The 14,600-nt window shown below is 34.2% G+C and overlaps 1 protein-coding gene across 50 annotated transcripts in view; it reads left to right on the top strand.

The window, feature by feature from the left end:
• The window catches only part of C2CD5 (C2 calcium dependent domain containing 5), a 164,108-nt gene that overhangs the window by 94,445 nt on the left and 55,063 nt on the right, over positions 1-14,600 (top strand). For all 50 annotated transcript variants that reach the window (XM_056799392.1, XM_056799400.1, XM_056799356.1 and 47 more), the window contains 4 exons: positions 2,253-2,393; positions 11,245-11,308; positions 12,733-12,794; positions 13,204-13,302. In XM_056799392.1, coding sequence (XP_056655370.1) covers positions 2,253-2,393; positions 11,245-11,308; positions 12,733-12,794; positions 13,204-13,302 — 366 coding nt within the window. The remainder of the gene's footprint in view (positions 1-2,252; positions 2,394-11,244; positions 11,309-12,732; positions 12,795-13,203; positions 13,303-14,600) is intronic.

The raw sequence follows: 14,600 nt of genomic DNA, 5'->3' as shown, positions 1-14,600 counted from the left end.
CTTAGTCATTGGTATCTGTGAATAAATGAGAATTATTTTTTTTTTGTTTTTTACTTGACCAAAGTAATGTTTTACATATTTTACATTTTAGAAATAGGGACTTATTAATTAATCAGATAGGATCATGTAAAATAAATTTATGCATTTCATTACTGTGGCATACTTAGTACAGTTGTTGATTTCTAGCTGATAAACTAGCTAATACATGGCTATCATATTGGGTAATAAGAATCAGGGTTCAAAACGATCTCAACAGGTGAAAGTGCTAGGTGTACTCTATGAAGATGAAATTTAATAGGACTGAATATAAAAACTCACATCGGTTTTAAAAAACAACCACAATTTTCCTAGTACAAAATTGTGTAAGATAGAGGTGAAGGAGGGGGAAAGATGTGGGTTTTTTAGTAACTTGCAATCTTAATATGAATCACTATTGAAATATTGCCGCTCTTGAATCTAATGTGATCTTTGGTTGCAAAGATAACAAAAAATATCTTGCACTTAAATTGGAAAAAACTTTTACATATGTCTGTCTTTTGCTTCCTTTGTAAAAGCCACATTTTCTAGGACTAGGATGTTAATAGTTCCATTTTACTGTATTTGTCATACCACATCTGGAATATTGTATTGAGTTTTGGGTACCATGGTTTTGGACTGCAGAGTATGTCTAGAGGGGAGAGCTTTCAATAATGTGTCATATAAGGATTAGTTGAGGGAACTTGGACTGAGGGACTGGAAAAGAGAATCTATAGTGAGACATAATAGTTGGTGTTCAAATATTTAAGGATGTGTTATGTGAAGAAGAGATTAGATTTGTTTTTCTTGGCCCTAGAATGTAATTTGTAAAGAATCAGATTAAGGCTTGATTTATGAAAAAAATTTCTAATGTTTAGAGATATTTTTAAGTAGTATGGACTACCTTAAAAGGTAGTAGTGGGTTTTTCCTTTATACCTCATTAGAGGTCTTTAAGAAATGAGTAGGTGAGACTTTTGAATTATGGTGTAGAAGAGATCCTTATTCAGATACAGGGTAGATTAGATGACCTCTTGAGTTTCCTTATAAATCTGAGGTTATTTGATTCTTTATGTGTTAGGCATGTGTGGCAACATTGTTAAATGGACTAGCTGTTCTGTTTCTGAGGTGGCATAACCTTTGTTTAAGATGACTGGTCTTCTAAACGATGACCTCTAGAGAGAATGTTTGCATTGATTTTATTTTTAACCTCAGCAAGCTATTTCTATGATAGAAATTAAATATTTGACATTTATACAGAGAATTTTTTCATCAGAGTATTACTTCAATTTTCGATGAGAAAGGCACTACTAGGAGTCTAACTTTGGGTACCATGTATCCAAAAGAGCTGTTTACTTTATTTTAAAGTAAAAATTTTCTTCAAATAGGAATTTTTTTCTTCCTTCTGCCATCTACTCCAAAAAGGAAAGAAAAACAAAAAAATTTTTAAAGTACATATTCAAGAAAAATAAAACTTCCTTATTGAACCAAAATATGTCCCATTCTGTATTCTTAGTAAATCACTTCTTAATAATATTGCATAAAATGGTTTCTGAGTCCTGAGAGCAACCATTTTAACTAAAGTTTGGATATATCATGTTTCAAATACTTTCGTAGATATTGTTGCCATGTATTCCTAAAAAATTGTCATATGATTATAGTAATAACTTTACTGGTTTATATACTTTACTGGTAATATTAATTTGACCTCTTATATAAATAAATAACCTTTTAGACCTACAGATTATATATTTTGTTTTTGAGTTTTTCCAGCAGTAGTGATAGATTTGTAGGAATATATTCATTCTCTTTTCCAGGTCTCCCTTGTAACTCATGATATTTGCAGGTCAGCTGACTAGGTTACAGGTATTGTTCTGACCATATACCAGAAAAAAAACTTAAAGACTATGCCTCATTTTTATCTTTTCCTTCCAGGACTAGCGTGGTGTCTCACAGAATAGGTCTTTCATAAACATTTGTTGAATTGAAATGAGCACAATATTTTTAAACAATCAGGTATAGTTAATAACTGGGGAGATTTTATCATTTTAATTTTACTAGCAGAGAGGATCTATTGGGATCCTACTTTGGAGGTGTAAGTCATTCAGTAATGAAGAATGAAGAAAATATTCAAAGACAATCTTTTCTGATTAGAATATTTAAATATGCTTTATTTTTATCTTATTAAAAGTGGAAAATTATTTATGCACAATATAATCTAATATATTTTATATTTCAGGAAATACCTGAGGAGATAATAGGATCTCCTATTCCAGAGCCTCGGCAACGTTCAAGACTATTACGATCTCAGTCTGAAAGTTCTGATGAAGTTATAGAGCTAGATCTCTCACATGGGAAAAAAGATGCCTTTGTACTAGAGGTATTCCTGTTACGCTATGTTTTTTTTAAACATTTGGAAGAAAAAAGTTCAGATTACTTTCTTTTCTAAATTGAAGTGTAATAATAGTTTTATATAATGGAATATGCTAAGTATGAAGACAGTTTATACTTTAGTAATACTGTAAAGAAAGTGTTAAAATCTTAAGTGGACCTTTTTGTGCTTCAGCTTCAAAATGGTTACATATGTAATTGGTGCTATAAAAGTAGATACTTCAATTGATGACAAATTAAAATATCCCCAGCTATTTAGGCCTTTTTTTTTTAAAAAAAATAAGACTGAAAATAGGAAGTCAAAATGGAAATCTGAACTTCTAACAAGTATTTGTAATAATTGTAGAGTTAGATTGCATAACTCAATGGTTATTTGGTATTACCAAAACCAAGAGGTAGAAAGTTCTTCTGAGTTCCTCCATATATAAACAGGGATCCTTTTTGCACAATCTCCAACAAATGATCTAGTAGCTACATGAAAACTTTCAGGGGGTTAGGGGTTGAACTCCACTCCTCCAGGCTTTTTATTGCACTTTGGGACTGATATAATTGAAATTTTTCCTTATATATACCCTTCCAACTTTCTTTTCTGTGCAACCTGCCTCAGGTGGTATGGCTCCTCCCTCCTCAGCAGCCACACCTACTGAAGATCAAGAAAAGAAAAATTCTTTATACACCATCAAATGATTCAATATTAGAAATGGATATGATTCTATTAAAGGAGATTACACTAAAAATGCATTAGTCTGCCTTGCATTGTACCCTAAGGATCACTGGGATTTTGATACCTTCCTCTGTTAAAGTATGAGCTTCTGAGAGCAGGGACTGGCTTTTTTCTCTTTGTGTCTCCAGGACTTAGTACAGTTCTTTGTACTAGATTCTTTTTCATTTATTTGTACCGAGTCTGATTCAGTCTCTTCCTCTCATTGCTACTAGTTCTCAGAATCATAAGATTTTAGCATTTGAAGGGACCATGGAAGCTATTTAGGCCAGTCTTTTTTGAATAAGGATTGCTACCACGTTGCAACATTGCAACAAGTATAAGGATGATATTAGAAAATAAGTATTGTTTTTTTTAGTTTAGGAATAAGAAGTAAAGTGGCTGCTTGAGAAAAGAACTAGAGTTTGAAGCGGAGCTGAGAGAGTGTGTTAATTTCAGATGTGACAGTTACAACAATTTTTCTATGTCAATTACTCTCTCTGGCAGTTGGGAGTTGGGCTCTGGCAGTTGGCAGAGACACACTTTCAGAGACTCCCTTTCAGGATTGGAGGTGGTAACATCTTTGCCTCTCTATCTGAGGGAAAGACTTGAAGGAGTTCAGTGTTTTACTTTCCTAACTTGGGAAACACTAGTGACTATCTGTTGTGGTTTTTATAGATTATTTAACTCTGAGAAGACCAAAGAAAAACTTGTTCTTTGGTTTGGACTCAATTCTTGTTGTGACTCAACCAGCTAAGATTTATAAGGATAATAGCGATAGTTTTTATTTAGATAGTATAAATTTGGGTTAGTCAGATCAGGGAGGGGTATTGTAGCCTATGAAACATAGGAGAAATGGTTCCTTGTGGAACCTGGAAGTTTATTTGGGTGGATTTAGAATCTCTTAGAATTAGAAATCATTTATCCTTATATATTTCAATAAATATTTTATTTTTATAATGAGTCTCTTTAGTTTCCTTGCGCCTGACCCTGAAGGGAAGTTCACATTTGAGCTTCACTTCATCACTGAGGATACTTTTGATTATCTCTATGAAAAGTATCTGAACAGTTTTGAACCTATATTGGAAGAATTTTTCCATCTAAATATTTTCTTTTTATAACATTTCAATTTATTTTTACACAAGTCATCTAGCTTTTGTTTATTAAGAGAAACCCTAAACCACTTGAGGCAGTGCTCTGTGCTTTTTGGACCCTTGTAATTTTTATTTATTCATTTTAAAATCCTTACCTTCCATCTTGCAATCAATACTGTGTATTGGTTCCAAGATAGAAGAGTGGTCAGGGATAGGCAATGGGGGTTAAGTGACTTGCCCAGGGTCACACAAGTAGGAAGTATCTAAGATCTGAGGTCAGATTTGAAATCAGGACTTCCCACTGAGCCACCTAACTGCTCTGGACTATTCTAGTTTTAAAGAAGCTTTTCCTTATATCAAGTTGAAATCTACCTCCCTTTAGCTTTGTATTTATTGTTTATACTTTTGTCTTCTGAGGCTAAGCAGAAGATTATTTAATATCAATTCCACAACAGCTCTTATGTACTAGTCCACACACACACACACACACACACACACACACAAAGTCCTAGTTAGTCTAGGTAGCTAACATAAACATTTTTCATTTTTCAACCACTTCACATCTATCTTCATTATCTTCCTTTGTCATAAAAAGAATTTGGTAAGATTCCTTCCTTCCCAATTTTTTTAGATACTTTATGTAGTATTAGAATTAATTATTCTTTGAATGTTTGATAGAATTCACTTGAGAATCCATCTGGCTCTGGGAATTTTTTCTTATTTTTTTTGTCTTTCCATTGACTTTTATTGATTATAATTTTTGTTGCATTGTAGCCTGAAGAGGATGCATATATTATTTCTGCTTTTCTGCATTTGATTGTGAAGGTTTTATGCTCTAATCACACTTCATGAATTAATCTTCCTTTAGTTTACTTGCATATTTTTCTTATCATTTATTTATTTATTAATCAATCAATTACTTATTTAATTAATTTATTTAGTCAATTTAGAACATTATTCTTTGTTTACAATAATCACATTATTTCCCTCCCGTCCCTCCACCCACCTTCCCGCAGCCCATGCGCAGTTCCACTGAGTTTTACATGTGTCCTTGATCAGAACCTATTTCCATGTTGGTGGTGTTTGCATTAGAATGTTCATTTAGAGTCTACATCCCCAGCCATATCCCCTCAAACCATGTATTCAAGCAGTTGTTTTTCTTCTGTGTTTCTACTTCCACAGTTTTTCCTCTGAATGTAGATAGTGTTCTTTCTTGTAGATCCTTCCATGTTGTTCAGGATCATTGCATTGACACAAATGGAGAAGTCCATTACATTTGATTGTACCACAGTGTATCTGTCTCTGTGTACAATGTTCTCCTGGTTCTGCTCCTTTCACTCTGCATCAATTCCTGGAGGTCATTCCAATTCCCATGGAATTCCTCCACTTTATTATTCCTTTGAGCACAATAGTATTCCATCACCAACATATACCACAATTTGTTCAGCAATTTCCCAATTGAAGGCCATCCCCTCATTTTCCAATTTTTTGCCACCACAAAGAGTGCAGCTATGAATATCTTTGTACATGCCTTTTTCCTTTTTATCTCTTTGGGGTACAAACCCAGCAGTGCTATGGCTGGATCATAGGGCAGACAGTCTTTTATCACCCTTTGGGCATAGTTCCAAATTGCCCTCCAGAATGGTTGGATCAATTCACAACTCCACCAGTAATGCATTAATGTCCCAACTTTGCCACCTCCCCTCCAGCATTGATTACTTTCCATTGCTGTCATGTTAGCCAATCTGCTAGCTGTGAGGTAGTACCTCAGAGTTGTTTTGATTTGCATTTCTCTGATTATAAGAGAGTTAGAACACTTTTTCATGTGCTTATTATTAGTTTTGATTTCTTTAACTGAAAATTGCATATTCATGTTCCTTGCTCATTTATCAATTGGAGAATGGCTTGATTTTTTGTACAGTTGGTTTAGTTCTTTATAAATTTGAGTAATTAGCCTTTTGTCAGAGGTTTTTGTTCTGAAGATTGTTTCCTAATTTATTGCTTCCCTGCTAATTTTGGAAACATTAATTTTGTTTGTACAAAACCTTTTTAATTTGATGTAATCAAAATGATTGATTTTACATTTTGTGATTTTTTTTCTAGCTCTTGCTTGGTTTTAAAGTCTTTCCTTTCCCAAAGATCTGACATGTATACCATTCTGTGTTCACCTAATTTGCTTCTAGTTTCCTTCTTTATATTCAGGTCATTCACCCATTCTGAGTTTATCTTGGTGTAGGATGTGAGATGTTGATCCAAATCTAATCTCTCCCATACTGTCTTCCAATTTTCCCAGCAGTTTTTTTTTTATCAAATATTGGATTTTGGTCCCAAAAGCTGGGATCTTTGGGCTTATCTTTGGACTGTCTTGCTGAGATCACTTACCCCAAGTCTATTTCACTGATTCTCCTTTCTGTCTCTTAGCCAATACCAAATTGTTTTGATAACCACTGCTTTATACTGTAGTTTGAGTTTTGAGACTGTAAGTCCTCCTTCCTTTACATTTCTTTTCATGATTTCCCTGGATATCCTTGATCTTTTGTTCTTCCAAATGAACTTTGTTACGGTTTTTTCTAATTCAGGAAAAAAGTTTTTTGGTAGTTCAATGGGTATGACACTAAATAAGTAAATTAATTTGGGTAGGATTGTCATTTTTATTATGTCAGCTCGTCCTACCCATGAGAAGTCAGTGTTTTTTCAACTGTTTAAATCTAGTTTTAATTGTGTGGACAGTATTTTGTAGTTGTGTTCCTATAGTTCCTGTGTTTGTCTTGGCAGATAAGAGTCCTAAGTATTTTATATTGTCTGTGGTGATATTAACTGGAATTTCTCTTTCTAATTCTTGCTGCTGAGATGTGTTGGAAATATATAGAAATGCTGATGACTTATGTGGGTTTATTTTGTATCCTGCAACTTTGCTAAAGTTGTTGATTATTTCCACTAGCTTTTTGGTTGATTCTCTAGAACTCTTTAAGTAGACCATCCTATCATCTGCAAAGAGTGACAGCTTGGTCTCCTTATTGCCCATTTTAATACCTTCAATTTCTTTTTCTTCTCTAATTGCTACAGCTAGTGTTTCTAGTAGAATGTTTACTAATAAAGGTGATAATGGGCATCCTTGTTTCACTCCTTATCTTATTGGGAATGCATCTCGTTTATCCCCATTGCAGATGATGTTTGCTGATGGTTTCAGATATATATACTGTGTATTATTTTTAGGAAAGGCCCTTCTATTCCTGTACTTTCTAGTGTTTTCAATAGGAATGGGTGTTGTATTTTATCAAAGGCTTTTTCTGTATCTATTGAGATAATTGTGATTTTTGTCAGTTTGCTTGTTAATATGGTCAATTATGTGGATGGTTTTCCTAATATTGAACCATTCTTGCATTCCTGGTATGAATCCTATGTGGCCATAGTGAGTAACTCTCATTATCACTTGCTGGAGTCTTTTTGCTAGTATCCTATTTAAGATTTTTGCATCTATATTCCTTAAGGAGATTGGTCTATATTTTTCTTTCTCTGTTTTTGACCTGCCTGGCTTTGGAATCAGTACCATGTTTGTGTCATAAAATAAATTTGGTAGAACTCCTTCTTGGCTTATTCTGTCAAATAGTTTGTATACTATTGGGATTAGTTATTCTTTGAATATTTGATAGAATTCATTTGTGAATCCATCTGGACCTGGGGATTTTTTCTTAGGGAGTTCTTTGATGGCTTGTTCAATTTCTTTTTCTGATATGGGGTTGCTTAGGTAATCTATTTCTTCCTCTGTTAGTCTAGGAAATTTATATTTTTGTAAATATTCATTCAAATTCCCTAGATTGCCATATTTGTTTCCATATAATTGGGAATAATAGTTTTTAATGATTGCCTTAATTTCTTCGTTAGAAGTGGGGTCTCCCTTTTCATCTATGATACTGTCATTTTGTTTTCCTTCATTCCTTTTTTAAATTAGACTGACCAGTACTTTGTCTATTTTATTTGTTTTTTTTAAAAGTACCAGCTTCTAGTCTTATTTATTAAATCAGTGGTCAATTTTTGTGAATGTAGCATGTGCTGCTGAAATGAAGGTGTATTCCATTTTGTCCCTATTTTTCTCCATATTTCTACTAACTCTCATTTTTCTAAGATTTCATTCACTTCTCTTACCTCTTTCTTATTTATTTTTTGGTTTGATTTATCTAGTTCTGATAGAGGAAGGTTCAGGTCTCCCACTAGTATAGTTTTTCTATCTATCTATTTCATCCTTGAGCTTCACTAGTTTCTCCTTTAGAAATTTGGATGCTATGCCATTTGGTGCATACATCTTGTGTACTGATATTTCTTCATTGTCTGTACTGCCTTTTATCAGGATCTAATTACCTTCCCCATCTATTTTAATTAGGTATATTTTTACTTGGGCTTTGTCAGATATCATGATTGAGACTCCTGCCTTCTTTTTATCAGTTGATGCCCAATAGATTTGGCTCCGTACTCGTACTTTCCCTGTATGCATATCTACCTTCCTCATGTGTGTTTCTTGTAGACAGCATATTGTAGAGTTTGAGATTCTAATCCACTCTGCTATTCGCTTGTGTTTCATGGGTGAATTCATTCTATTCACATTCAGTTATGATCACCAGCTGTGTATTTCCCAGCATTTTGATTTCTACTCCTAGTCTTGCCTGTTCTTCTTTCACTATTTCTTTCTACATCATTTCCTTAATTTTTCATTCTTTTGATTTTGTTTTATAGTGTACTGCTGCCTTGTATTCTGGTTTTTAAAGACTGGATTTCATCCCTGGCTTTTTGGTCATTCTTCTCCTTCTGGTCTGATTTTCTTTGGAGGTCATCTTTCATCTCCTTTATCTCATCTTTCGTCTTTTTTGCCTCATCTTTCATCTCCTTTGCCTCATTTTAAAGCTGGTTGATTTTGGCATTCAAGACACTATTTTTTGTTTCCAGATGACTTATCTTAGTTTTTAGTTCTTTTCCTAATTGTCTTCTTAATTGTGTTTTGAATTGTATTTTGAGTTCTTCCAAAGCCTATATCCAGTTCACTGGGTTTTCTGTTTCATTTCTTGATGTTCCCTCCTCCTTCTCTGTTCCTTTTGCTCTTTGTTCATTGCCTGTATAGAAGCTGTCAATTGTATTTCCTTTTTTCTTTTTCTGTTGTTTGCTCATATTTACCCCTTGTTTACTCCCTGCAGTTGTCTATCCTCTTGCTCATTTTTTTTTCTTTTGGTTTTGGGGTTTTTCTGTCAGTCTTCCCTCGTGGAGCTTTGTCAGGAGATCTCTCAGTGCAGTCTGTGGGGAATGGGTGTTGGGGTTTGGGCTTCTCTGTCCCCTGGAGGCTTTGATTGGATTAAAGTCCAGCAGTTTGTGGGGGAGGGGTGTTAGAACTTGAGCTTCCCTGATTTCTGAAGCCTTTTAATGGGATTAAGTCCAGCTGGGTTGGGCTGGATGTGCCCTGAGGCCAAAACCTCCTGGAAGGCTGGAGCAATATGGATGGTCTCTGCCTCTGTGTTCAGGCTGCCCACTCTGAGCTCCTTCTCCAATTCCTTCCCCACTGCCTATGTTTGACGCCCTGAGCCTGGCTTAGTCCTGCCCGCAACATACTCCCTCCAGACCAGCACATTTGCTCATCCAGAGGTTCCAGCTGCCACTGGAGGCTTAGCACTCTAGGTAGGGGAGGGGTTCTGGGACCTTTCTTATTTCTTCCCTTTAAATCTGAGTATTTACTTGCATATTAAGAAATTTATTAGAATAATTGTTAGTGCTTTTTCTGAATGCCAACGTGCCAAAAATTCCTTTTCATTTACTTGGTATACATGAGGATTTGTGTTTGTTGATTCTTGCCTCATCTTTTTCTTTCTAGAATGTAAGCTCCTTAAGGACAAGGGATATTTATTTTTTATGCCTTATATTTCTAATGCTAGTCATATTACTTGATGCCTAGTATGCATCTAATAAATGTTTTTGTAAATTAAACGAAAGTCAATAGGGCAGAAATAAAATTGATACTATCATTTGGAGTACATTATGTACTACCTGAAGAGAGAAAATAGATAAATTTGAAGAAGAGATTATAAACCTACCTTACATTCTGCTTGCCCTCAAAAGACAGAAAGGAACAATTGATGGACATTTTGTAAAGGCTCATAAGTTTGATAGCAGGAAAGACTTTCTAATTTTTAGAGTTATACAAAAGCAGAATCAATTACTTTGGAAAGGAAAGGATTTCCCTTCTTGGGGTAATGCTAGGTGACTATTTGTTAAACATGTTATTGAAAGGAATTTTTAAAAGTTATAAATTGAATGAGAAAGCCTCTGAGCTGCTGTGATTCTGTGATATTGTTGTTGTGTATACTTATTTATTCTCTTTGATGGAGTATATCAGAACTCATCTAGAATTTCTTATTCTGTTACTTTTTTTGTCTTTTTTCTCTTCTCTAGTCTGTCTTCTATTCCACTATCATCATAATCTTGCAAAAACACAATCTCTGACCTCAACACTCTCTTTCATAATTGTTCATGGAATCCCATGTCTTATATGATCTTTTCACAAGCTTGTTGCATCCTTTCTTTCCAAATACGTTTTGGAATACTCTTCTTCATATTTCATTCTGTTCCATCATAATACTTGCTTTTTCTCTAATTCCGTATTTTTGTTCTTGCTTCTGGGCCTTTGAGAAGGTCATTTTCTATGACTGACATGTGCTGTTTTCTTAGATCCCTTAGTTTTTTTCAGGGTTCATTTTTCTATGGGAAAAATTTTCTTATTCATCCAAGTTTTTATTGATTATTATTATAGCCATTATTTATTAGTGACTGTTCCCTTTTCATATTAATGACAGGGAATATTTCCATTTTTTGTCTTGAATTGATTTTATATTTTGCTTCCCATAGCATCTGTTTCACACTTTCTTTTTGAGTTCAAGCTACATACTCTGAAGAAGAAATTATTACTTCATGGGGAAATTCACTGTTTTTCAGTGTTAAGATAACTTTGAAGTTTTACTTTGTACTTATGCTTGTTATTGTAACTTGATTTAAATTTTTTTTTTCAGATTGATGACACAGATGCCATGGAAGATGTGCATTCTTTACTTACAGATGTTCCTCCACCTTCAGGTATAGTAAAAAAAATCTCTTATTTTTGTATTATAGTTTATATTATATTTATTTTATATTTGTATTATATTATACACTTCATGTTGTATACTTTGTATTATGTATTTTGTATTATATACTTTGGATTGAAGGTTATGCCATGTTATTCAGTAGTAAGAATTTTTTTTTTACCAGTTTTTCAAATAAAATGTTTAGAATCTGTTCTTTGAGATAATTGTGTTCACTCACTACTATTGTTTGCTAGGAATCAATTAACAAGCATTTCTGAACAAATAGCTATTCTCTGCACTTGTGCTAAGCTTTGGGGAGGAAGCAGAAAAGAAGTGCATGGGGGTGGCTTTATAACGCTTGGGGATATTTACAGGAAAGATTTGGGGAGAAGAGGCTTAGGGCCATTTTTAAGTATTTGTAGGATTGTCATATAGAAGATGTAGTACACGTGTTCTTCTAGACTCCAGAGGGGAGAACTGAATGGAAATTGTAGATTTCAGTTCAACAAGCATGTATGAAGTACCTACTCTGGACCAATCTCTTTAGAGTCCTGGCATGCAAAGAAAGGACTGAAAGAATGGCCCAGTATGTAAGAAGTAATTTGTGTAAGGGTGGATATTATTGGCAAATATGAGGAGGCGAAGAAATGCTGGTGGTAACCTTTGAACTGAGCTCTGAAGAGAATTATGGATCCTAGTTGGTAAAGGAGAGGAAAAAGACTAGTCCAAATGAGGACACAGCCTGTGTAAAGGCATGGAAATGGGAGATGGGTCAGCAGGTAGGCCATTTGACTGGAGTATAGAATATTTGAAAGTATGGAACAAATAAAAAAACCTGGAAAGTTGGCTGGACCTAGATGATGAAGTCTTATATGTCAAATAGAGGACTGCATATTTTGTCCTAGCAGTGAGATATAGCCAGTGAAGAAAATTGAGCAAAAGAGTGACATATGCCAGGCTTGTGTTTTAAGAATGTCGATTTGGCAGCTGTGTTGTGAATAGGTTGGAAAGGGGAGGAATTTGAGGCAGAGAGATTAATTAGAAGGCTCTTACAATGTCCAGGTACAAGGGCCATAACTATCATGGTTGTCATGGAAGTGAAGAGAAAAGGATTTCATTATGATATGTTGTAGATGTAAAATCCAATTTCCTGCATGTGGGAGGGTAAGGAATGATGAAAAATTGTGGATGCCTCAGAGCTTGTGAAGCCATGTAATTGGAAAGATGGTATGTTTTCCTTAATAGAAATAGGGAAGTTTGCAGGAGGAGTGGTTAAAAACCAATATTTTCCTAAATCACGCTAGTCTTTGAAGCAGAGAATGAAAATAATAATTTTAAATGTAATCAGAAGGTTCCTATTATAAAATTTTTTAAGTGTGCTACACTTTAATATGAACATAAATTCCAATTATTATTATTTTTTTATGGGAGCAGGTTTTTATAGCTGCAATACAGAAATCATGCCTGGCATCAATAATTGGACATCTGAAATACAGGTAAACCTTTCAGACTTCCTTATTCTTTAAAGTAAACCATAGAGGGCAGCTGGGTAGCTCAGTGGATTGAGAGTCAGGCCTAGGTTCAAATTTGGCCTCAGATACTTCCCAGCTGTGTGACCCTGGGCAAGTCACTTGACCCCCATTGCCTAGCCCTTACCACTCTTCTGCCTTGGAGCCAATGCATAGTATTGACTCCAAGACGGAAGGTAAGGGTTTAAAAAAAATAATAAAGTAAACCATAAAATGATGTCAGTACACTACCTTATGTACATTAGATGAAATAGAATAACTGGCATTTAAATAAAAATTTTGCTTCTTTGTAGCATGTCATCAGTTGTTAAAATTTAATTTCTTGCAAGTTGCCATTGTATTTAAATTTAACTGTGCCTTTATGTTTTCTATTTAGATGTTCACTTCAGTAAGAGTATCCAGATTGAGCAACATTAACTTGACAAATCAGACACTCAACAAGAACTTTAATGATCTCTGTGAAAATTTGCTAAAGGTAGGACATTATTTTTCTGATTACAACCCGGGTTCATGGTATTTAGATCTGAGAGAGAGTCTTAAAGATTTTCAACTTGAGGGGAGAGGCTCAGTGACTTTCCAGTCATCACACAGATTACAGTAAGTAGCATGGGAGAGATTTTAACCCAAACCCTCTTGACTCCAAATCCTACTCTAGATGACTAACTAAAAATTTTCAAAAGTATAGAGTTGGAAAACAAATGTTAAAGTTTCCTTGAATTACTTAATATTATAATAGGAAGCTAAATTGTACAAAAGTCAATTCAGCAAATTCAACCAATATTAATGACAGACATTTACATTATGTTTATATGAATTACCAAATTATAGGTAATAGAAAGATCAGTGGAGAGAAACTTATGTGATCAAAAAAGGTGTTGGTCTATTAATGTAGTGAGAAGGCTAATGGACAGCCACTGAGTTGCACTGGGAAATGTATTATACCAGAGGAAGGTTTCCAGCATGTTGGATTTTTGTGTGTGTGTGTAGAGCATTTATAGGTGGGCATGAACCACAATTATATAGAATGAGGAAGCATATATCATTATAATCTACATTGATGGAGAAAATGTCCAAATTAAACATTTCCAAAGTAATTTATTTTCTCATATAATCTTTCCACAATTTAGTGAGGTAGGTAGTTCAAATGTCCTTACCCCCACTTTATAGGAAATTGAGGTACAATGAAATTAAATGATTTGTCCATGATTGTCAAGTATTATATGGTCACAGTAGATATTTGCAGAGGTATAATTTGAAGCTAGGTCTTTCCTGATTCCAAATTGTTTAGTTTTTTTTAACTACTCTTCATTTTGTCCTGTAAAATATTAATAAATGAAAAATGTCTCATGCAATTCTAGGTTAGGTATCATGTTTAGCTGTAAATGAGACAAGGTCCTAGCCTTCATAGAGTTTATATAGTCTTGTTAGGGGATATGATACATACCACAAGAATTGTGATAAAAATAAAAGTTAATGAGAAAGTTATATAACAATGTCATTGTGAGACTTAAGGATGAGAAACGTCATCACTGATTTGGGGCATTAGAGAAGGTTAAAAGGTGTTAAACGTTTGGATTGAAAAATCATGGAGAATTACTACTACGAGTATAGGGAGCAGTGTGAGTCAAAGCATAGAGGTTGAAAAAATACAGAGGTATACATATATAGGGGATAGCAAATATAGTCGTCTAGTTTGACTGGAATGTAGACTATATGGAAAGATATTTGAAATAAGACCAGAAAAGTAGAGTTGAATCAGGTTTTTGAGAGTCG

The sequence above is a fragment of the Monodelphis domestica genome, chromosome 5 (genome assembly GCF_027887165.1).
Source record: "Monodelphis domestica isolate mMonDom1 chromosome 5, mMonDom1.pri, whole genome shotgun sequence".
In the NCBI taxonomy this organism is placed as follows: Eukaryota; Metazoa; Chordata; class Mammalia; order Didelphimorphia; family Didelphidae; genus Monodelphis; species Monodelphis domestica.
This window is presented reverse-complemented; position numbering and strand designations above follow the sequence as displayed.